This window comes from Mastomys coucha, unplaced genomic scaffold (assembly GCF_008632895.1).
Source record: "Mastomys coucha isolate ucsf_1 unplaced genomic scaffold, UCSF_Mcou_1 pScaffold23, whole genome shotgun sequence".
NCBI lineage: Eukaryota > Metazoa > Chordata > Mammalia > Rodentia > Muridae > Mastomys > Mastomys coucha.
This window is the reverse complement of record NW_022196906.1, coordinates 96986258-97009136: the sequence shown is the minus strand read 5'-3', so window position 1 is coordinate 97009136 and position 22879 is coordinate 96986258. Positions and strand designations below refer to the sequence as shown.

General features: G+C 42.3%; 2 protein-coding genes across 10 annotated transcripts in view; one reads left to right on the top strand and one right to left on the bottom strand.

The window, feature by feature from the left end:
* The first annotated feature begins 310 nt into the window (after positions 1 to 310).
* Positions 311 to 22307, top strand: Cdv3 (CDV3 homolog). 7 transcript variants are annotated; one of them, XM_031345916.1, is made up of 6 exons: positions 534 to 979; positions 1957 to 2033; positions 6471 to 6613; positions 9820 to 9973; positions 10267 to 10269; positions 10969 to 11387. In XM_031345916.1, exons 1-6 carry the CDS (start codon positions 665 to 667, stop codon positions 11117 to 11119), a joined length of 843 nt encoding a protein of 280 aa, XP_031201776.1. In that variant the 5' UTR covers positions 534 to 664; the 3' UTR covers positions 11120 to 11387. The 7 variants fall into 7 exon arrangements, 5 of the variants coding, with proteins under 5 accessions (XP_031201777.1, XP_031201776.1, XP_031201774.1 ...); XM_031345914.1 differs by having other exon boundaries at positions 537 to 979; positions 9814 to 9973; XR_004111916.1 differs by lacking the exons at positions 10267 to 10269; positions 10969 to 11387 and adding exons at positions 11418 to 11609; positions 22105 to 22307 and having other exon boundaries at positions 538 to 979; positions 9814 to 9973.
* Positions 15864 to 22879, bottom strand: part of Topbp1 (DNA topoisomerase II binding protein 1) — a 47945-nt gene continuing 40929 nt past the window's right edge. For all 3 annotated transcript variants that reach the window (XM_031345912.1, XM_031345911.1, XM_031345913.1), the window contains 4 exons: positions 22306 to 22443; positions 19561 to 19650; positions 19245 to 19406; positions 15864 to 16546 (listed from right to left, as the gene is read on the bottom strand). In XM_031345912.1, coding sequence (XP_031201772.1) covers positions 16412 to 16546; positions 19245 to 19406; positions 19561 to 19650; positions 22306 to 22443 — 525 coding nt within the window. In that variant the 3' untranslated portion in view covers positions 15864 to 16411. The remainder of the gene's footprint in view (positions 16547 to 19244; positions 19407 to 19560; positions 19651 to 22305; positions 22444 to 22879) is intronic.

Genomic DNA, 22879 nt, shown 5'->3' with positions numbered 1-22879 from the left:
CTCTTCAGCCAAGTCACCAACCCTCTAAATGCCCGCCCTCAAGGCAAAACCCTTGGCCAATCGGAGGCAGGAGTCACTAGGGACGTCACTCTTTTGGCCCCACACCCGCTTCTCCCCGCCCCCCATACAGGGCACCGCCCCGTAGAAGGAACGGATTGTCACCTAAGCGCTCCGTCCCGGCATCTGATTGGCTCTCCCGGAAGACCCGCCCCCCTCGCCTCCCGCCGCCCGCCCCCCTCGGCGCGCCCACAGCGGCGGGCGGAACCGAGCGCGCAGGCGCGGCGCTGCCTCTCTCTGCTGGTGGCCCGCCCTCCCTCCTCCCCTCCCTCCCCTCCCCGTCCCCTCTCCCCTCCTCAGGCCCGCGCGTCTTCCTCCCGCACGCGCCGTCGTTAGCCGAGCGCTCGCCGGTGCGCGCCTTCCTTGTCCCTCAGGCAGCGGGGCGGGCGCGACCCTGCTCCACGCTCGCGGTCCCGGCGAGGAGCGTACCACCGTTCCCCGGAGCACGGGGGGAGCCGGCCGCCCTGCCGCCCGCGCCTCGGCGACCCCGCGGGGCTGAGGCGACGCCGCACCCGGCAGCCTGAGCGCCCAGCCGGCCTTGACCCGGAGCTCCGAGCCGCGAGCGCCGCCGCGCCCTCCGCCGGCCCCACCCATCCGGACAGCGGCCATGGCCGAGACCGAGGAGCGGAGCCTGGACAACTTCTTCGCCAAGAGGGACAAGAAGAAGAAGAAGGAACGGAGCAGTCGGGCGGCCAACGCGGCGAGCGGCGCGGGCGGGAGCAGCGCGGCGGCGGGCTCCAGGCCGGGCGACGGCGGGAGCTTGGGCTCCGGTGCCAGGTCGGGAGACGGCGGGGGCTCGGGCTCCGGTGGCAGGTCGGGCGACGGCGGGAGCTCGGGTTCCGGTGCCAGGTCCGGAGACGGCGGGAGTTCGCGGTCGGGAGACGGCGGGAGCGCGGGCCCCGCCGGCAAGGCCGTATCGAAGGTGAGGGTCGGGAGGCCGGCGGCCGGATGGCCGCATGTGGCCGCCCCCGCGGGCCCGGGAGCCCACGTGACTCAGGCTTCGCACGTCGGGCGGGCGGGCGGGCGGCCCCCGGGGCTGGTCTGGCCGCCCTCGTCCGCCGACCGCCGTCCTCCGCGCGCCGCGCCCTCTGGGCCACGGGGGTTGGGCCGGTCCCCGTGTGACGTGTGCCCGAGTCCTCGTCGTCCCGCTTGAGCCCCGTTCGTTGGGGCTGGGTCTCATTTTCTTAAAGTGGTCGGAGTCTCCGGTGGGCCGCCGGTGGAGCGTGGCTTGCTCGTCCAGCCGCGGCCGCGTAGGGCTATAGGGATTGAGTTGTGGAATTCTTCGTCGCTTTCTCTCCGCCGCTCAGCTTGCCCTGTAGTTGGCTTTAAGTAAAAGCGGCGGCCCAGAGGGCTTTTGGGAGCCAGGCATGTGTCGGGATCTTGCAAGGACGGGCTAAACTTTACAGACTGCCACTAGACCGAGACCCTTTTTTTTTTTTTTTTTTTTGAGATAAAGTCTCACTGTGTAGCCCTGGTTGGCCTCCAGTTAGTTCACAAAGAACCTCTGCCTCTGGAGTACTGGGATTAAAGGTCTGTGTCACTGCCTGCAATTCTTTTTTTTTTTAAGATCACATTTATTTGCCTGTTTGTGTGCGCACATTCGTGTGTACGTGTGCGGAGAGGTCAGAGGCCCGGGGTGAATTCTCTCTTTCCACCACGTGGGCCTGGAGAATCAAGACTGGTCCTCGGTGTTGACTGCTGAGTCTTGTACCGGCTCAAGAATCCTGGCGACCACTGATCGAATTTTTTCTAGTCTGAAATGTTTAGCGAGATCTCTAATCAAATGTTTTGCAGGTTCCTTTACCAGTTTTGGGGAATCCCGTTTGGCCCTCGATGCTTTATTACGTAGTCTGAAACGTGGTTACCAAAAACTCTAATCAGGTGTTGTTTCTTCCCTAGGATGAAAATGAGTGGAAAGAATTTGAGCAAAAAGAGGTTGATTACAGCGGATTAAGAGTTCAGGCAATGCAAATAAGGTAGGATGTGATTACACGTGGGATTAGATAACCTTGTTACAGATAAAAGTAGTGCATACGTTTTCTTTTTCTTTAGGCCCTGATCTTGACACCAAAGGCAGGCCTCTGGTGTCTTAAATTAGCTGCCAACTCTAAAATCCTGTGAGAGTTTCCCTATTTGCAGCTGTTTGGATTTTTGAGTTGACTAAAATGGATTTTTGTCATTTTAAAAATTTTTAGCACTTAGTGTTTGAACTTAGGAGGTCTCCTGTAGCCTCACGTTGCCCTGAGAACTTACTGTGTGTAGCTCAGGCTAAGGAGCTTTTTTTTTTTTCCTTCAAAAAATATTTGAAGTGCTTTGCCTGTGTATATGTCCTTACTATCTTCTGGAATTGGAGTTACAGCTGTTAGTGTGGGTGCTGGGAACTGGACGTGATCTGTGGAAGAGCACTGAGCTGTCACTGACATTGAACTCTTGATTCTCAAGTGTCCACCTGAATGCACCACCAGGTTGTACTGGAACTTAGATTTTTTTTTTTCTTTTTACTTGCTCTTATTTAGTAAAATTGTTTTTTAGTTCTCTCTGGTAATTGCAGTGTAGGATACTTCCAACATACACAAGTTTGTATTCACAGGGAAGCCACCTTGAATACTCAACACCCCAGTCAAGAAGTTGAGTGTTCTGTCAATAGAGTGGCTCTCCTGAACCTCCCATCCCCACCTTATCCATAGAAGTAACTTACCCTAGCCCTCAGTGTGCAGTTCTTAGCTGTGTATTCCAAGCTGAACTTGAGCTGCTGGAATTGCAGCACCTGTGCTTCCTGTCATTTCAGGCTCTGAGATGACTGCTTTTCAAAGGTCAGGAAAACAAATCATTTTCACAGTTGGATTGGTTGATTAAGAGACTTTAAAATTGAGAACCTACATTGTCAGGTTCAATCTGTGGTAGTTCATTTTAGGTCTGGTTTTAAAAGTGAAATGTTTGGAAAAATTTTTAAGTAGAAAAGGTAAGTATTTAAGGTAAGATTTTTGAAGTACAAAAGTAAGTAAGGCTCTATTGCCTTAAGATTCAAAATCCTTAATTCATACAAGCAAAATGATCGAAAATTGTCTTTGGTTTGAAGCTTGCAATTTGTAGAGAATTCCAGTGACCATATGGGACAGTTGTTAAGGAAATAATTTTCTGTAACTCTAAATTAATCTTTTAAAATATAGATTATAGTATTTATGATCTGAGGTAGCTTACTGAAAAGCCAGCTAGCATTTTAATGTATGGCTAATGTCTGTGCCACCCAGGCATTAATGTCCCTAGGTGTTCTCACTTGTGAATTTACCAAATTAAACATTGCTTTTTGTAGCCAGGAACTATAAAGTTATTTTCCTTTTTGATGTGGCTTTTGTGTTTTTTGTTTTGCTTTTTTCTTTTTTAAAGATTTAATTACATATGTATATCTGGGGTGTGTGTGTGTGTGTGTGTGTGTGTGTGTGTGTGTGTACACGTCTACATGTGCATGCAGGTGCCTGTCGAGGCCAGAAGAGAGTCAGGTCCCTTGAAGCTGGAGTGAAAGGTAGTTGGGAGCTGTCTGGGTTCTAGAGTTTGAATTCATATCCTCTGCAAGAGTAGTATGTACTCTTATGAGTAATTTTAGAAAATACTCCCACTGAGCTTGGTGGTAAAAGCCTTAACTGTCAGCTGTTGAGGAGGCTGAGGTAGGGAGAATGAGAAAAATCAGGCCTGCATGGGTTAGAGTGAGTTTAAGGTTGCCCAGAGCAATTTAGTGAGACCCTATCTCAGAATTTAAAAGAAAAAGTAAAAAATGTTCTTGTTTTCTTTGTCTCGAGACTTGATCTATAAATATGGAGAGGGAGTTTACAGGTTCCTTTTATCTGGGGTGGTTGGTAGAATGGATGTGGTCCCTGTTCTGCAGTTAAATTAGGCCCTTGAGTGGTAATTTTTGTCATGTTGACTTGCATTTTAGTGGGTAAAAGTAACGCTTTCTGAAGGTGGAGGGGAGGCCTTCAGGTTTTTTTAGTATAAAATTTGATTTTGTTAAATTATGAGGAACGTTTAAATTGAACTGGTTTTCTAGCAGGCTATAAAACTTTTGTCTTTATCTATTTTAACTTTTTAGAGTCAGGAAGTTGCTTCCTAGCTCAGGCTGGCTTTGAACTGCTGTGATCCTGCTTTCAGCCCCAAGCGCTAGCACTATAGGTGTTGCCCACTGTACCTGGCTTGGTTTGGCAAGCCTCTCCACATTTTGGAAGTGCTGGGAATCAGACATAAGCAAGCACCCTACCACTGAGTCATATTCTTAGTTCTAACTTTATTATCTAGCTTTTTCCTCTTTTTTTTTTTTTTTTTTTTTGAGGCAGGGTCTTGTGTCAAAGCTGGAATTAAACTCTATATATAGTCAACACTAAACTTACCTGTTTACCCCCTGCCTTTCCCTCCAGTGGTTGCTTTTGTTTGTTTGTTTGTTTGGACTTAGGGGCAGTCCCACTGGGTTATCCCAGGCTCCTTGGTGGAGTGGTGTATTATTTGATCTGCCGTAGACTGCTAGCTTCTGTTCTGTGCTTTTCATGGTTTTAAGCAGCAGTTTGTCATTGCTCTTTTAGTAGTTATTCTAGAAAATATCACTGGTTTTTGCTAATGGCTTATAATCTAGGTATAAAATTTGACATTATTTTAATTATTCTTAAAAGTCTCTGGGGCTAGGGTTAGAAAAATTGTGTCCTGGCAGGATGTAATAGGACATGCCTATAATCCCAGAGCTTGAAGTTGAAGCAGGAGGATTATGGGTTTAAGGCTAGACCAACCTTAGCTACATTGGGAGAGACATTGTCTTAAAAGAGATGTGACATTTACTCACTTGATGCTATTAAGCCAAATTGGAGTTTTTCTTTAAATTGTGAACATGCAGTATATGCCTGAATGTTCACTCCTGTACTCTTGAATTTGAGGGCCAGAGGAGTCCATGGGAGTTTCTTCCTATGTTGTATCTTTCTACCTTACTTTTTGAAAAAAGGTCTCAGTGATCCTGAATCTCACCATTTAGGCTAGCTAGTAAACTCTTAGGATCTACTTGTCTCTGCCCTGCAGTGTTGATGTGCCTGGCTTTCATGTGGGGGCTAGGGATTTGAACTCCGATCTTTTTACTTTTACAGCAAATGTTCTTACCATAAATACAGCTGAACAATTGTGATTTAGTGCACTGGTGAGTAAGTAGATTCAAAGTTTTAATGAATAGCTGAAAGCTACTGCTTCAGTGTATGCAGGTGAAAGTGCCATGTAGGTGGGAATCTTTTTCACCTTTTTTAGATGGATTAGGTTGTTGGGACATTACCATTAGTCAGTTGCATCCAGATGAGTACCTATTTCATCCCTAAAGCAATTTTCATAGTGCAACTATATTGACATGGCTTTAAGATTTTAAAAAGGCAAAACAAAACAAAAAAAAATTGAAAAAATTGTGAAGATTGGAAACCACAATTAACTTGGGTAATTATAAACTTCATGCTAGCTAATAAACTACTGTAAGAAAATGGTGTTACGCTATCTGATCGGCTTTATTTTTTTTTTCCTTTTGGTTTTTCGAGACAGGGTTTCTCTGTAGCTCTGGCTGTCCTGGAGACAGGCTGTCTCTGTAGACTAGGCTGGCCTCAAACTCAGAAATCCGCCTGCCTCTGCCTCCTAAGTGCTGGGATCAAAGGCGTGCGCCACCACCGCCCACAACATCGTAAGTCTTTAAATGTTGGAGTTACTTCCAGCTGGTGGGCAGTGTCTTTAAAGGGTCTTAATAAAGATGGGTATGGTGGTTTATACCTTTAATTTCAGCACTTGGGAGATCAGGAAGATCAGCCAGGATCATCAACTTGCTTGAGTAGATAGTGAGTTTAAGGCCAGCCTAGGCTACCTCAAAATCAAGTTAAAAAGAAGGTCAAGAAATTTGTCTTGTATTCTAGGTATGGCTCAGTTTAGCATGCTTTTGTAGAATACATGAGAATCCAAGTTAGACTTCACTCACTGAATGGGGGGAGAAACCAATAGCAATACTAAACCAGAAATTTAACTTAAAGCTAGGACACGTCTTGCTTTAATAGAAACATCTTTTATGGGGGCCAGCAAGATGGCTTATTGGGCATTGCTGTTAAAGTTGGTGACCTGAGTTTATTCCCTAGAACCCACATGGTGAAAAGAGAACTGATTCCCAAAAGTTTCCTCCTAGAAAGTTTAGTTGAGCATGATGCTACACTCACACCTTTAGTCCCAGCAGAGGGAGGCAGATCTCTGAGATGTAGATCTACTTTGCCTAGGTTTCTGATTCCATGCCAGTCAGGACTGCATAATGCAACCATATTTCAAAAAAAAAAAAAAAATATTTTTTTTGTAGAAGTTTCTTATGGTGGTGCATTCATCTAGTCTCATTTGAAAAGTTCAACGTGTTTGTTTTTCAATAGTGAAAAGGAAGACGACGATAATGAAAAGAGAGAAGATCCAGGAGATAATTGGGAAGAAGGTGGAGGTGGCAGTGGAGCAGAAAAATCTTCAGGTCCCTGGAATAAAACTGCTCCGGTCCAAGCACCTCCCGCCCCAGTAACAGGTGATCTTCTGTTTTCCCTCCTGAGAGTGGATCCGAATGTGTGCTGCTTTAGGAGAAATTGAGTGATAGACTTTTTTTGCTCTGTAGGCTGTTGTTTTTGCTTTTGTTTTTGGTGCTAAGGAATAAAGCCAAGTAGTTCACCTGCTGCCATCATCCTACCATTAAATTACATCCATGGCACTATACTTAGGTCTTGAAGTTTACCCTTCTCAGCAGAAGGGAGTGAGTAAAAGTTCTTTGGAATTAAAGAAATTTTAGTGGTTTATGTGTGTTGTTAGAGTATGTGTCTGCATGTTTGTACAAGTGCTTGTGGATAGGTCACAGCTTGTTGCCACTGTCATTGTCCACTTTAATTTTTTGACAGTAGGGTTTCTTAAGGAACCAGGAACTCAACCAATTCTAGCTATCCTAGCTAGCCAGTTTGCTTTTAGAATCATGTTTCTGCCTCTAGTGAGATGACTGCCATTCCTGCCTGGGCTTCCATGGACCTGATCATCCAGCTCTGGTCAGGATACTTGCTCAACAGACTGTGTCCATTGAGTCATCTTTCTAGCTCAAAGTTTTTGTTTGGTTTTTGCTGTGCTAGAAATTGAACTCTAAAGAGCTTTGTACATGCTAAATGTACTGTACCCACAGAGCTGCATTTTCAGCTCAAAAATCTTAGTTTTATTTATTTTCTGTAGCTCAGGCTGGCCTTGCTTGAGCCCTCTGTACTACAGATGACCCTGTGCTATCCCACTCCCCTGAACCTGAGATTACAGGTGTGAGCTTTCCTGGCAATTTTAAATTTTTTTTATTAAAGTTTTTATAAAAACAAAATGTTTTTGTTTTTTGAGAATGTCATCAGTATATTTGGAAATATTCATCTCCACTCTGCCCAGGCTAGCCCTGAATTTGTGTGCGTATGTTAGTGTTATGTCTTGGTGTGTGGGTTTTGAGGCTAGAGGTTGGCTTGTGTTGTATCTTTCTCTGACAATCTAAATGCTTGAGACAAGTTCTCACTGAGTCTAGAGATCATTGTACTAGCTGGCTAGTTAGCACACTCCTGGGATGTTCTTTTCTCTGTCACCATCCACCCACCCAAGCCTGTGCTGTTGACAGGCACATGCTGCCGCCATGCCTGGAGTTCTGGTTCATAGGAATTTAAGTTCTAATGCTTATGACAAGTGCTGAAACGACTGGTGTGAATCACCGTGGTAATGCTGCTTGACTTTTTTTTTTTCTCCCTCCTGAACTTAATGTTCTTTCAAGCTACTCCTTGAATGCACTAGACACACAGCTCCTGCAGACCCTTAATTCTTAGCTTTGGGACTACGTCTTTCCTCTTTGTATCCGGTGTCTGAAAAGCCAGGTGGATAACCTAGATGAGATGACTCTGGTCTCCGTCGTGCTGCCATGACGTAGACACTCGTTTGGATTGAACAACGATGAGGATAGCTGTGTTCAGTTGTTGGGTCAGATTCAGCTTGTTTGCTAACATTTTGTTTTAAGTGTTCGCCTTTTTATAATTTGTGTGGTGAGTTTGTAGAGCTGGGTCTAGTCACCAGGTTTGTATAGAAAGAGTCTTTCCCTGCCAAGCCATCTATTTCGCTGGCCTCCAGATCTTTTCACATCTGCTTAATTTTACCATTACCAGAACCCTCCCCAATCCCTTTTTAAAAATGAGGCTCAGCCGTACTACAGTACTACAGTACTAGAACTGTATCTTGGTAATTCTTACCAGGGGGCTCACAAAGGTGGGGGAATCCACCTTTCCTTTCTGGCCACCAGGGCCATCTCTGTATGTACACAACGTGTGCACACATTGAAGTGTAGCTCTTTTTTACTCCTCTGCTGTCATTTTTGGTATGGTATCCCGTCTCCCTTTTTTTGTCTCTTCTAGAATATACTGCCTGTTAGCATTTTCGGAGTTAATGGATGAGCTTAGAGATAGTGATGGCTAGCTGTTGAGTACTTAAACGACATAGTGGCTAATGTGACTGAGGAATTGAAATCTAGATTTTGTTTTAATCATGTAAAATAGCTGTATGTGTTGCTTTGAATCCCAGCATTCTGGACATAGGTAGTTGTGTCTGAGTTGGGGCAGCCAGGGCTACAGAGTGGAGACTGTCTTTTAAAATGAATGAATGAGCGAGCGAGGGAGCAGGCAAGCCTCACAAGTCATATCATGCACAGACACAAATAATAATGAATTTTTTTTTAAAAAGCCACAGGTAGTGGCTGAAATGTAAAGGTCAATAGTTATTTGGGGTTTGGTCTGGTTTCTCTGAACATGGGTCCGAGTTGCCTGGGCTGGCTTTGAACTCAAAATCCTCCTGTCTCAGCTTCCTATGTTGCAAGCATGTTCCACTATTCAAGGCAGTTTTTTTTTTTTTTTTTTTTTTTTTTTTTTTGAGACAGGGTTTCTCTGCATAGCCCTGGCTGTCCTGGACCTCACTCTGTAGACCAGGTTGGCCTCCAACTCAGAAATCCGCCTCCCTCTGCCTCCCAAGTGCTGGGATTAAAGGCATGCGCCACCTGGCTCTCTCAAGTGCAATTTAGATACTCAGTAATAAGCATGTTTGCTTTCCCACTATTATAACATAAGAAAGAACATTTTATTTCAGCTAGTAGATAATTACAGTGCTGTCCCATTGAGCCTCCTCAGCCTGAAACTTTGAAAGTTTTTGAAAAGTGGAAAACAACACTGCTTGAAAACATATCAGGGTTCAGTTGGGGAAGATAGGAGATAGGATAAACTGAAAGATCGTGGCCCCCAAATTAAGTCACGGTAAATTTTAAGCAGAGGTGCTTTTTCCTGTGTTATAAGCAAATAGAGGAACTTAATATCCATTGGTCTTAAGAAAATAATAAAGATCTTTATTTTTAGGAATTTAAAATACTGCATGTGCATTTTATTAAGTAATTTATATAAAATGCCTTGTTTAGCCCGCCTTCCAAGTAAAGAAAGTTGATGTCACATGTACTGATTGATAGAAACACCAATGACTGCAATGTTGTATTCCAGAAGGATAACCTTTTCAGATTAAGAGATGGGCAGGTTTCTTTTTTGAGACATTTTCTCACAGAACTTTGCTTTTATTGTCTAGTCCAAATCTTTTCTAAATCAGGGTTGCCTTTCTCACAATTGTTAAATGATCAGGAGTGTAGGAAAATGTTAAGAGAAAGTCAAACATATGAATGAATGGTTTATCTATTAGTTACAGAAACCCCGGAGCCAGCAATGCCTAGTGGTGTATATAGGCCTCCTGGGGCAAGGCTAACCACCACAAGGAAAACGCCACAAGGACCACCAGAAATATACAGTGACACACAGTTCCCATCCCTGCAGTCCACTGCCAAGCATGTAGAGAGCCGGAAGTAAGTATGTGAGGCTATGAGTTAGGCTTTCTGACAGGCAGCTGGGAACCAGGTGGGACTTGGGTACCCCGGAGGGAAGGAGAAGGGTGGGGCAAGAGTCCTTTTTGGAAAGGACAAGAGAAAGGTTTTGCTGTCTGCTAAGTTCCTGTCACAGCCTCATTTTGGCTTATGTTCCTTTTAAATATGGAAACTAGAGTAGTAGAAGCATTTATCATTGCATTCACAATAGATGAGTAAGTAGATGGAAGATGTTGGCATTTACAAATCTAATACTATAAATAATCTTATTTCAGCAGGTACTTAAAATGAATACTACCTGAAGTTAAATGACCACATATGGCACATCTACATCTTATTAGGGACATGAATTTTCAAAAGTAAATAAAATGGGAAGAAATGTAAATGGCATCAGATGGAAAAAATTTTTGGGTGGTTTTAAAGTAAATCCCAGCCTTTTCGCCTCGTTGAGAGCACAGCTGGCTTGAATTTAGACCTCTACTTGGACTTGCTTCTTTGTTCTGTCCTCACATGTGGGGGACTCTGGGAGAGCAGTGACTTGCCACATACATCTTTCTGTACCTGATCTAATCAGACCACTCCCCCAAAACAAAAGGGAGGAGAAATCGTTGAATGATGAGAACATTACTTGAATGAGGAAATTGTTGCCCTTATGCATAAAGATGTATTATCTACTAACTTCGAAAACTTAGAAGTGAGTCTTAGAAGGAATGTCATTATACAGCTTCTTTCTGGTTGTCTTCAAGTTGGTCCCAAAATATTCAGAAGATGGGACCTCAGAGCTTCAGTACAGTATTACATGTTTTCTGTTCAATTGAAGCCTTAAAATGGTTTGATAAGGATTTTTGTATTCCCTTCTTGTCTCTCCAGGATTATTCTTAAGGTCTTTTTTTTTTTCCCACAAATTCGAGGAAGAATACTTTCAAATTTCCCTAGTGAAGAAGAAATATTTACTGATTACATTTCTTTTCCCTTAGGGATAAAGAAATGGAGAAGAGCTTTGAAGTAGTAAGACACAAAAATAGAGGTAGGGAGGAGGTTTCAAAAAACCAGGCCCTTAAACTTCAGCTAGACAACCAGTATGCTGTGCTTGAGAATCGGAAGTACAGCCACACACAGGACAGTTAAGGAATGGTCTTGGCTAAGCCTTCCAAGATAACTAGACCACAGCTAACCACCAAGAACAGCCACTCAGCATTTTGATTTCTGGATCTACAGTGACTGACTGAAGACCTCTAGTCCAGTGACTGTCCCTGTTGCACTATGGAAGTTCAAGAGTCACAACTGATCTTGATGTGTGTTGGATTTAGGGGTGTTTTCATTGTCTTAAATATTTGTGAATTAGATTCAACAGTGTTTCCATAGTTGCTCTGCATATAAAACCAAACCTGCAGCCAGTGGTCATTTCAAACATCTTTATGTTCAGATACTGAGCCTTCGCAAGGTTGACTACCTCAGATTTGCTGCACTTACTTGTGGATTTCATGTGGATCACAACTTCTACATAAGGTTACAGCTATTAGTGTCTGTGTGAACCTTGAAACCAACTCTACTGGATTCCTGTCAAAGCCTTCAGAAGTCAGCCATCTGGGTTCTGATCCGCTGTAAAAGATGAAGAGTTAAGTGACCTTAATTAACCTGTTCTGTGCCCCATCCTAAGGAATACTCTATAGGCTGTGGCTATGTTAGATTTCCTGGAACAAGCCGCTGTCAGAAATGATGTGTTTGGATCATCTGTGTGGGGCTTATGATTTATAATTTAAGTTTTTAGTTGTACGAGGCAACTGGATTTAATTTAACCAACCTTGGGTCCACCAAATGGCGAGTGAGGGTAGTCTTGTTTCTTTGAATAGTTTTGCACTCAGATAGTGCTTGTTCGGTTCCACATTAAGGGCTTGCTTTGACTTGGAGTAAGTTCTTTAAGGGCATATTGTGTAGAGAAATAGTCTGAAAGAAGCATTGGAATTGTGAAATACCCTATGAATTTGCCAATCCTTAGGTGGAACCAGATCGCCTTTGATACATATAAAGGACAGCGGATCCGCTCCACTCCAGGTGCTGCTCAAGCCTCCTAATCAGGTCTAAATTGAACTGCTGTGGACGGAGTGTGGGGTCTGCTCAGGAGAGGGTTTCACTGACCTGGCTTTTAACAGTTCAAAGCAACAGGAGCAAAACACCAAGGTGTGCATGAATCTGGCATGGTGTCTGATAAATCCTTGTGTTGTCCCAAATTCGAAGGTTATGGGCTATTCTGTAGATCCGTTCATTGTTTAGCCAGCTCTTGACATTCACCTTGGGAGTATGTTTGGTATTCACTTGGAGAGGCAGGGGAATAGCCAGTAATGTAGCACTTCTGTTGTTAGTAATTGCAATTTAACTATCTAGTAGTACTTGGCTCTTAGAGGTTACTGCTAAATTTCTTTCCACCTAATGAAATAGCCTGTCAATTGTCTACTTTCATGCCACTACAAATGGTTCAGTACACATACTCTATATTGGCATATGACTATGTGACACGATGGCAGTGCCTGGATTTCTCTCTGTAAATGAATCCCTTTGCCAAACACAGTTCAGACTTGCTTACTACTGACAGGAGTAGAATGGTAATGGGGGACATTTTCCCAGCTTGAGAGCATGTCTTTCAGTTTAGTGGATTAGTGCAGCAGTGTGGGAAGCAGGAGGTGTAGGCCAATGTCTCCTGACCAGACTGTATGCCACTTCTGGGCAATAATGTTGGCATGGTCTGACCCAGCCGGGAGGAGGCTGCGTCATTAGAAGCTTGAGACTCTTAATTAAACTGAAGACGTAATTTGGGCACCAGAAACCTTAACAAGTAATCTCACACCTTGAGCCAAACTTCCCTTAAAGTATGCTTTACCCCAGCTAGACACACATACACAAATTCTGTTTGGGGTTATAGTTTAAGAAGTGAACAGAGACATGATGAAGTTTGTTTAATAGCATACTGTACTGGAACGCTGAAGACCTGCAGCAGATGTAAATTCCAAGTCTTGTTATAATTTTTTAAGATTGTGAAATTATCAAATGCATATGAATCAAGTTTTAATACACTGTCTGGGTGGATGAGGCTGTCCATTGCACCATTTCTTTCTTTGGGTTCTCAGGCATGGTTCTGACAGTGTAAGAACTCTGTAACATTTAACATTGAATAAACCGTAAACCTATGGATGGTGGAATGTGATGCTTTCTGTTGAAACCCCTTAGCCTGTAAAGTTTAGGCTGGAGAAAGGTGTCCACTTGTGATGACCCTGCTCTCCAAGAGTGCATTTAGTAATGTTTGCCACATTCTGTAGATGCTAAAAGGCATGGGTGAAAATGGCTACATGTCAGAGACACTCCTTATGAAAAAGTGTTGAACCATGTTCTGGGAGCTTCAGTAGAGTTTGAGAATTTGTTATGTAAGGGGTAATCTAAAGCCTTTATCCTGTAAACTGACTTCAAGTCCCTTTATTTATTGGAGATAGAAGATGGAAGAGTGTGTGTGGGCCAGAGGTCAAAATCATTGGGTATATTTCTCATTTATGGTTCCAGCATTAAATTGTGCATGTGCATAAGATTTGGGGGACAACCTTTTCAGGTGACTCTCTTCCCATAACTGGGTACCAGGGCTTGAACTCAACTTGTCAAACTGGAAGCTGCTCTTTATAGAGAGCTATCTCTGGACCTACACTATTTTTTTTTTCCTCTTGTCTTTCCTTCTGTTTACTTTCTGGGCCATCTCTGGGCTCCTTATACAAAAGGTTAATTGATTTTAGGGTTTTTGTTTCTTCTCTCAAATGTGTATGAGTATTTTGCCTGTGTATATATCAGTAGTGCCAGAGGCCAAAGAAGTTACTGGAACTGGAGTTAACAAGGTTAGCCACTGTGTGTGTGGACATTTGGGTTCAATCAAACCTAGGTCCAGAGCAGCCAATGCTGTCCCTCTAAGCCTTTGCATATCTTTAAAGTGGTTTCCAGCTTCAGGATTTGGTTTATAGTCTTGAGTCAGTAAAGGTATATTTTAAGCCATTTTTAGTAATGGAATCTATATTTACTATTCACTCTTTGTACTTGGTTTTGGCTTTAAATATTCTTCATGTATGTATATGCTCCTCATGCACAGGTGCTTATAGAGACCAAGAAAAGTGTGTTGGGCCCTAGAGCATATAAGGGATGAACTTCTTACGTGGGTCTCAACAAGAGCATCAAGTGCTCTTAACCACCAATGTATCTCCAGTTCTGAGGGTTGTTTTTCCTAACTGCTTATTTAAAATTGAAAAAAAATACAAAACTTACTTTCCCTTAGGGCCACAATGTTCAAGGCATAGTACTCTACTCCAGGCTACAACATACAGTATCTTTTTTATCTTTAAGTGTCTTAAACTACTATGTAATTTAAGGTGGGCTTTGAATTCAAGATCTCAGTCTAAGCTTCCATAGGTTCTTTAGAGGTAGGGTCTCATGAATGCAGGCTACTCAAGCTTGCTTTGTAGCTAAGGCTGACTTTGAGATCCTGATCTTGAATATATCTGATACTTAATGGCTTGTATCTATAAATCTCAACATTTGTCTTGCAGGGGCAGGAACCTATTTTGTGGCCAACCTAATCTACATAGCTTGTTGCAAAGCTACCTGGGGTTAGAAAACAACTCAGTTGACAAAATTCTTGGTTTTCTCAAGGGCACATGCTCATTGTAGCTGTTCTCTCCAAGACAGTTGTCATTCTGCCTCATGTATTACCCCCATCCCCCAGTCTGGGTTTTCCTCTTCTGAGCATTCACATGAACAATAGGTGTTTTGTGATTGGCATTTCATAAACATGCTTTTGAGGGCCACCCATGTTGTATGGATATTGCATGTTCCTAAGTGGACATTTGGCTTGTTTCCATTCTGCCTCGGTGTTGCTAAGAGTTGCCACGTACAAGTGTTAGTGTCGGCATGCTTTTGCCTATCTTTGGTGTATACCTAAAGATAAAATCACTGAGTCACATGATACTGCCAGAACTGGAACCATTTTAAAGTGGCTATGTGTATCCTTCCCAGCAAATGTGTGATTCTAACCCTATCTCCTTAGTGGCTTTGGCATCCCCTGAATTTCCTGTACTTATTTTTTTTTTTAAAAAAAAAAAGGTCATTCCTTGTTGTTTACTTTGGGCAACTGAGTTCTAGCCTACTACATGTCAGTACCTTATGTGGTTTGGAAAGTGCTTTGTCTCAACTTTTATTGTAGTTTTGAGACAAGATCTCACATGGCCCAGGCTGGCCTCCAACCTGGTATAGCTGGTGACCCCATTCTGATTCTATTAGGTTACCTCCTTCCTGGCCGCCTGGTTTTATGCCGTGCTGGGCTCTGAACGTAGGCTTTCTGCCTGCAAGCAAGCACTCTACCAACTAAAGTACATCCCCAGCTTTTCTTCCTAACATGGGTGTTTTGCCTGCATATTCGGGTGCTGCTTGGTACCTATATAGGCCAGAAGGCATTGGATCACTAGGAACTCCAGTGCTTCCATCCTGAGCCTGCCTTTTTGAGATAGTAACAACTTAGAGCTGTTCTGCTAGCCAGTGAATCCCAGTTGAGATTCTGGATCTATGTGGGTTTTAGGGACCAGCCGACTTTATCCAGAGCCAAGCCATCCACCTCCCTCATTCTAAGACTTATTTAGGTAACCTGGGCTAGCACAACAAGTTATTTTGAAGCACCCCGAGACAGGGTTTCTCTGTGTAGCCCTGGAACTCACTCTGTAGACCAGGCTGGCCTCGAACTCAGAAATCTACCTGTCTCTGCCTCCCAAGTGCTGGGGTTAGAGGTGTGTGCCACCACTGCCTGGCAGGAAAGTGATATCTGCAGATATAAACGAACAAAACAATACAGTTTGAGTTGCTATTTTTTTATTCTTTATAGTTTTGGTGCCCATGTTTGGCAAATGATAGTTTATACATACACACATTTACATATATACATATTTTAAGTTTAAAGCCCCAGCTTCATTGTTAAAAAAGAGGCTAAGTGGCAAGAATACATATATAAAAATCCTGAAAACATGAAATAACCCTAATGTGTAACTTTTGCTTTTATGAACTAAGACATTTTTTTGAAACAAATTTTGTTAAAACTTCTATAGCCTCGTATATTTACAAGAAAAGTCCTATGTACTCAGTGTTGCTTGACAAGCTAGTTAAATTCCTTTTTTTATTAGGAACAGTCAATAATATCCAGTGATTCAAATTCAGGTTAAAGGCATCAACTTTACAGGATCATTAGAATCTGAAGCAAAGTCCTTCAGATTTATGCCTTTAAACGTATACACAATGCATCACAGGTTGTAGCTGAAAATTTTCCTACGCACTGCTGGGGATTGGCCTTACGCATTTTAGGCAAGCACACTAAACTCAAAAAACATGGGTTGTGGGGTGGCTACATCAGCGCACTCGAGGCCGTTTGCCGACATTCTCTGCAGGAGTTCTCCTCTTCTGTGGTAATCCAGGCCCACCTTCCTTATTATGGAATAAAGTAGCTTCTGATACACGGTAATTATCTGCACAAGGGGGGGACTCCTAGAATGGGAAGAGGAAAATTTCAAATTTGTAGTGTTTTTTACCCCCCAAAGATTGCCAGTGGGTCAAAGCTCATGTAAAGTGTGCCTAGCTCAGATTTTAATGATTCCATGGATTAAAATATAGATTGAATTGGGGGAAGGTTGGTCAGTAGCTACCTATTCCTCAAGGGCAATGGGCTTAACCATCACATAACTAGCAGGAAGAAAGGACATTAAAGTTTCTACCTGACACCTTTGTAGCCATTTTTCTATTTATCTACTACAGTAAATTGCCATTAAAAACTAATAAACAGACAAGCTGGCATTTTGTAGCCCAGGATGCTTCAGACTTTTAGTGATCCTCTTACCTTTAACTCTTACCATGCCAATCCCACTCATTACTTATGGGCCTGGAACTGAGCCTGTGTCCACCTTCCTAGTGTTAAGATTACAAGCAGGAGTCACCATTGCCTTTTTTGGGTTCTGGGAGTTAAGTTCAATTAAGCCCTTATTGTACTGAGTCAGTTCCCAGCCTCACCTTCTGATAGCAATGATAAATTCTGACTAATTATAAAGATGCTGGGGAATAAACAAACCAAGTAAATGCTACAGGGCAATTCAATTTAAAATTGAAAAATTTAAATAAATCAATTTAGCTTTTGTGGGCTTTTTGGTTTTGTTTTATGTGTGCCACAGGCTGGCTAAAATTCTAATAAAAATGGCAGGAAACCAGGCAGGAAAGCAACTATTCCCACAGAAAACAAGGTTGGGGAATCCCAAAACAAAGGTTTGGAAGCCAGAAATACGCTTGTGGAGCCTGGCCAAATCTTTGGCCTCTGAGCCATATATAGGAGACACATTTAGCCTTTATTTAGTAAGGCTAAAATGTGAACTGACAGTTCTGCTGCTTCTGTTGTCGTTTGTTAAGTAAATGCAAATAGATAAAGGAAATAGTCCTATTTTCAATCAGAATTGTACAGAAGAAAAAGGGGTTTTAGGCCAATCTGGAGTCCCAAGTGAAAAAACTCAGGTGTGTATACTTTAAAACTGACATAAAGAGCTATATCCTGACTACTGAGTGCTGTGAAAAACTCAGATCTAATTTGATGCTACATTTGCCTACATTCCACAACAGTCACAGTTCTAACCTTGTTAGAACTTCAGTAACAACAAGCTTTTAGCTTAAATGTGCGTACAAGGCAGAGCTTTAGAAAAAGGAAAAAGCACTGAGAGCTTACAGCCTCTTCTGGGTTTCCTAAGTAGAGTCCCAGAGGGCAGGAAATACACCCTGAATACAACTGAATCCTCACAAAGGTAAAAAGCCAATCTACAGAGAAAAGATGGTTCTTCCAACACAGCCAAACATTTTTAGAAGATCTTCAACTTTTCTGATCCAAAGTCACACATCTTACAAAGCAATTAACTCAGAACGAAGCACAAAACAACTGAAAGACTTTCAGGAGGAAAAATGGCTAGCCATAAATAAGGACTAACGCTAGCTAGGTTAAGGGCTGACAAAAACCAACAATCCATAAAATGTTAAATCAGACCTCATTACAATATAAAACCATTTCTATGCCACAGAATAAAAAGGCTACAATTGGGGATGGGGGTGGGGAATGACATAAAACTCACACATCCAGCAAAGAGACATTAGCCAAGGCCAAACATTTTAAAGTTCAACAGTAAAAAAGCAACTCAATGAGAAGTGGGAAAATCTGGGCTGGGGCTGGGTTGGGACTGGGGTGTAGTGCTTGTCTAACATACAGGGAGCTTTGAGTTTGATCCCTAGAAGGAACTGGGATCTACAAGTTTCACTGTACAATAGCTCTTCTAAGAGAACAGTGAACAGATACTGGGTTCTGGTTAATGATACACATGCTAAGTATTTGAGGAGGCACATGTTCTGATTTCCCCAACTCTGAAATGCATAAAAAGTGAGAAAGAAATTGATATGTAATAAATCAATGTTACTTGATTAAATTAAAATATTTGACCTAGGAAGCAAGTATACAGTTTAAAAATTCATTCATTTAGGGCCAGAGATGGCTTAACAGTTAAGAGCACATAGTGCTCTTGGTAGAGATCTAAGTTAGGTTCTCACACCCATATTGGACAGGATACAGCCTCATAAAACTCCAGCTCCAGGGGATAGAACTCTTCAACTCCACAGATTACCACCCCACATACACACAGTCGGTCTCTGTTACTGTTAGGAACTGCGTCTGAATCCTATGGCAACTAGTTCTCTTGTCTCTGAGCCATCTCTCTAGCCCCCTGATCTCTTTATAGCCCAATATTTTAAAGAACTTGCAAAACATCTATAGCTACCCAGATTTTCATAAACTTGTCATATTTAAATTTCATGCTAAAAAAGTTTAAATACATCCAACATAGAAATGAAACTAAACTGAGAGACACTGACTAAAGAATGGCAGACTATCACCTCTATTAGCAGCAAGCCAAGATTTGATGTGTGGCTGTTCATCTACAAATATAAGCATATCTCTAGAAATAAGGAAGTATGGGGCCAGCAAAATGACTCAGCAAGTAAAGGCACTTGCTAGAAGTCTGGCAACCTAAGTTTGAACCTACATGGTAAGAGAACCAATTCCACAAGTTATCCTCTGACCAGCACTCACATCCAACTCCCCACCACACATGTATACAAATAATACAAATGATAATGATAAACGGAAGAACAGAATGTGACGAACCAGCACAAGATAATCAGCGATATATTCAGTTTTCAAGCAGACCATGTTCTGGGCAGTAGCCTCTGTGATGAAAACTCTACAGTCATCAGGTTTCAGTTTATTGAAGTCACAGAAGAGATGTGTAGCATCCTTAAACAAAGGTTCTGGATGACCAGGTAACACCTAATAAAAAACAGGAAGTAGTAATCCCCTCATGCTCCAAAGCAGACTGCTCCTCCTCTCAAAGGACAGAGGGACTGGAACTTCACAGAAACCCCGCTGGGCAAGTCTGTGCAAACCTGCCCCTCGAATGGCAGAAAATTAATTCAGGACAAACCTTTGCTCCTCCTGCCTGGAGAAGGCGCTTGAACCCAGCTTCTCGGGGCCGATCAACGTGTAAAATAACTTTCCAGCCACTAAATGCTCCCTATTTATATAAAAAAAGAAAAGTACATGAAATTTTAACATACTAAGCATTCAAAATGCAGAGACAATACATGAATTTAATTGCTTAGTGTCAAATAATTTCTTGTCTTTTTAATGTATATTTGGGTGTTTTGTTTACATATATTTACATATACTAAGTATCATTTGCATGTAGGGCCTAAAGAGGTGTTGGATCCTCTAAAAGTAGATTTATAGATGTGGATGATAAGAATTAAATCTGTGTTCTTTGGAAAAGCAGCAGGTGCCGTTACCCCTGAGCCATCTCTCCAACCCATTATTAGTTTAAAAAGAAAAAAAAGAAAAGACAAAGTTTCATAGGCTAGCTCTGACCTCTTGCTTCTCCTGCCTCTCAAGTGCTAGGATTACAGGAGAGCCCTCCTGGACTTAATGTCAATAAGTAACCTTCTCCCACCCCCATCATTTATTTGGGAAAGGGTTAGAAAGCTTATCCAGAACAGGCCCATGGAAGCCTGAGGACAAGCTGCATAAGTCAGTTCTCTGCTTTCACCTTTCAAACCAGGGTTAGCAGCAAGTGGCTTTCTACTTGAGCCATCTGGCTGGGCCAATAATCCTATAACCTTCATTACTGTCATCATGTAGCTATTTCTGGTCAAAGAACATAAAACGGACAACCATAGTGAGGAGCCATGTGTGTGTCACTGATTGAGCATCCAGCAGCTGTCAAGGAAAGGAGGGAAAGCTTGGCTCTAGACAGGAGAGGGGGATCCTTGGATTTCTTACAATGTGTGATATTTTGAAAAATTAAATATGCAAGAAATAACAGTAAAATTATTCTGAAAGAAAGGGACGCAAGACTAAACCAAGCTTTGGAGAATGCAGAAAACTCAGTGGACTATGAGGGCACTTTAAGTGATGAATGCTTAGCCTTTCTGTGAACCATAGGCTCTTTTGACAATTTAGCCAAACCTATGGCTTCTTATTTTCTCTAGAATAATAACTTAATTGCTAGATAAGCCCATACCATACAGGTACTATTTTAAAATTTCAAAATAAAAGACTCATGTTTTAAAAATGATCAAGTATCAAAAGCAAATTTTTGACATGGTAGACAGATGTTATACTAACACATTAACCAAAAGTACAAATGACAGGTCTGATAACCACAATAATCAAGAGTCTAAAACATCAGGAAAACAAAAATCAAAACTGAAGTGAGATTCCATCTCACCCTGGCCAAAATGGCTACTATCAAAAAATAACAAATGTTGACAAAGATGGAAGAAAGAGGAACCCTTCTTTACTGCTTAAGGGAATGCTGTCATATATACACAGGCACACATAACGGAATATTATCTAGCCGTAAAGTATGGGATTTTGTTATCCATAAGGAGATGAAGAGAATGGGAGATCATCACTTAAGTGAACAGCAGATCATGAGGGACAAGTAGTAAGTTTTCTCCTATATGTGGAATCAAAACTTTTAAAATGTAAGGTTAATAAATGAATATAAGCCATGAAAGCAGAAGCAGGCCTCAGCGGAGCAGAGGAAGGGGCCAGGAAGCTAGGGAGGAATGCCGCGGAAGGAACCCGGACAAGATGGCAACAAAGTCTAACAAAGCAGGATCTTGTATGCTAGCTAAAAAATAAAATCTGGTTTTTTATATCAGTAAAAATAAGTATATGTTGTGATTTGCCTTTAATTGTGTAGATAGAATTTAAAACCCTAATAAGTCTGTATAAGACACATAATCCAGATATTTTATTTATAAGCCTAGATTGGGCAGATCTAGAACTTTAAGAAATTATTCCCGCTGGTGCCACATGCTTTTAATCCCACCCAGCACTTGGGAGGCAGAGGCAGGTGGATTTCTGACTTCAAGGCCAGCCTGGTCTATAGAGTGAGTTCCAGGACAGCCAGGGCTACACAGAGAAACCCTGTCTCGAAAAACCAAAGGGAAAAAAAAAGAAATTATTTCCCAGCTAATAAGACCCCTTGTTACTTGCTGTTTCTACTGCCCATGAGGTTCTGATCCATGTTGGCTTTTGATCCATGTTGGGTTTCTCCTCCTCCATCTTCATCTCTTTCTCCCTCTACCTACAATAAGCCTCCTCTCAAACCTCCAGTCTCACCTTTTTCCCTCCTCCTGCCCAATCACAGGCTCTAGCTTTTCATTGACCAGTTTAATTGGGGAGGAGGTTCCTAGGGCATCCCAGTATGTGAGGATCTGCTCATGGGGGCAACCACACCTTGAGGAACCTTAGTATTAGCATTAGAATACAAGCAGCAACAGACACTACGGATTGATAATTAAAGGAAATGTTAGCTTTCAATTAGAAATTAGGAAAGAAAGGACACAATTTCCTTACTCAAAAGTATATAGACTCCTTAGGGTGAACTTGCAGACCCAGCTTAGGGCCTCTGAAGACAACTTATCTTAGTGTGTAACACAGTACTTTGTTTCTCGTCTCACAGGATTTCTATATAGCCTCAGCTATCCTGGAATTCAGACATTCTCCTGCCCCTTCCTCCCTAACGACACCTGCACGGCTACAACAGAAAGTTTAGTTCAACACAGAATGTGCAACTAAATATATCAATTATGGAATAGAAGAATAACTTGGTCAAGCATATTCTCTTCAAAACAAGTCACAGTACTGAATCCCACAATAATACCTCAATAATGCCTGCTTCTTGACTTTGCTGGATTCTTTTCCTCCATCTCATTGCTGCAAGTGCTAGCTTTTGCTGGTGCTCAGTGACGGCAGGGAGAACATCAAGTATGGAGCTACTTCCCCACTCATAGTCTTCTTCCTAGGAAATCAGGCCAGTGAACTCCTGGGTTCCTCTACCAGCACTGTGCTATGCATGCATCAAAGCTGAATGTTCAATTGTTAGACAGAGTTTGCGAAGTCATAGGAAAAACAGATTCATTCCATTTCTTTAGTTTTATGTTAGGAACCAATACAGCTGGCTTTTAATTAAGACCAGAAACTAATTTCCCAAAAACAAGCCTTTTGGCCAGACAGCTGTATTTTGGCAACTTAGTAATATTTAGGATATTTGGCTTCAGGAGAGGACAGCCAGAGGAGGTATGAACTAAGACAATTCTCAAGGAACTCAGATTGGAAGTTTCAGAAACTACAGGGTAGATATTACTGCGATGCCCAGTTTGTGACAATTAGTTTAATATGGAATAAGCTAATAGCAAAACAACCCAAAAAAACAACAAAAAAAAACATAATGAGGT

Coding starts and splice junctions, on each gene's coding strand:
- Cdv3 (XM_031345914.1), top strand. CDS start 665: ATGGCCGAGACCGAGGAGCGGAGCCTGGACAACTTCTTCGCCAAGAGG. Junction 980..1,956: donor CCGGCAAGGCCGTATCGAAG/GTGAGGGTCGGG, acceptor TTTCTTCCCTAG/GATGAAAATGAGTGGAAAGA. Junction 2,034..6,470: donor GTTCAGGCAATGCAAATAAG/GTAGGATGTGAT, acceptor GTTTTTCAATAG/TGAAAAGGAAGACGACGATA.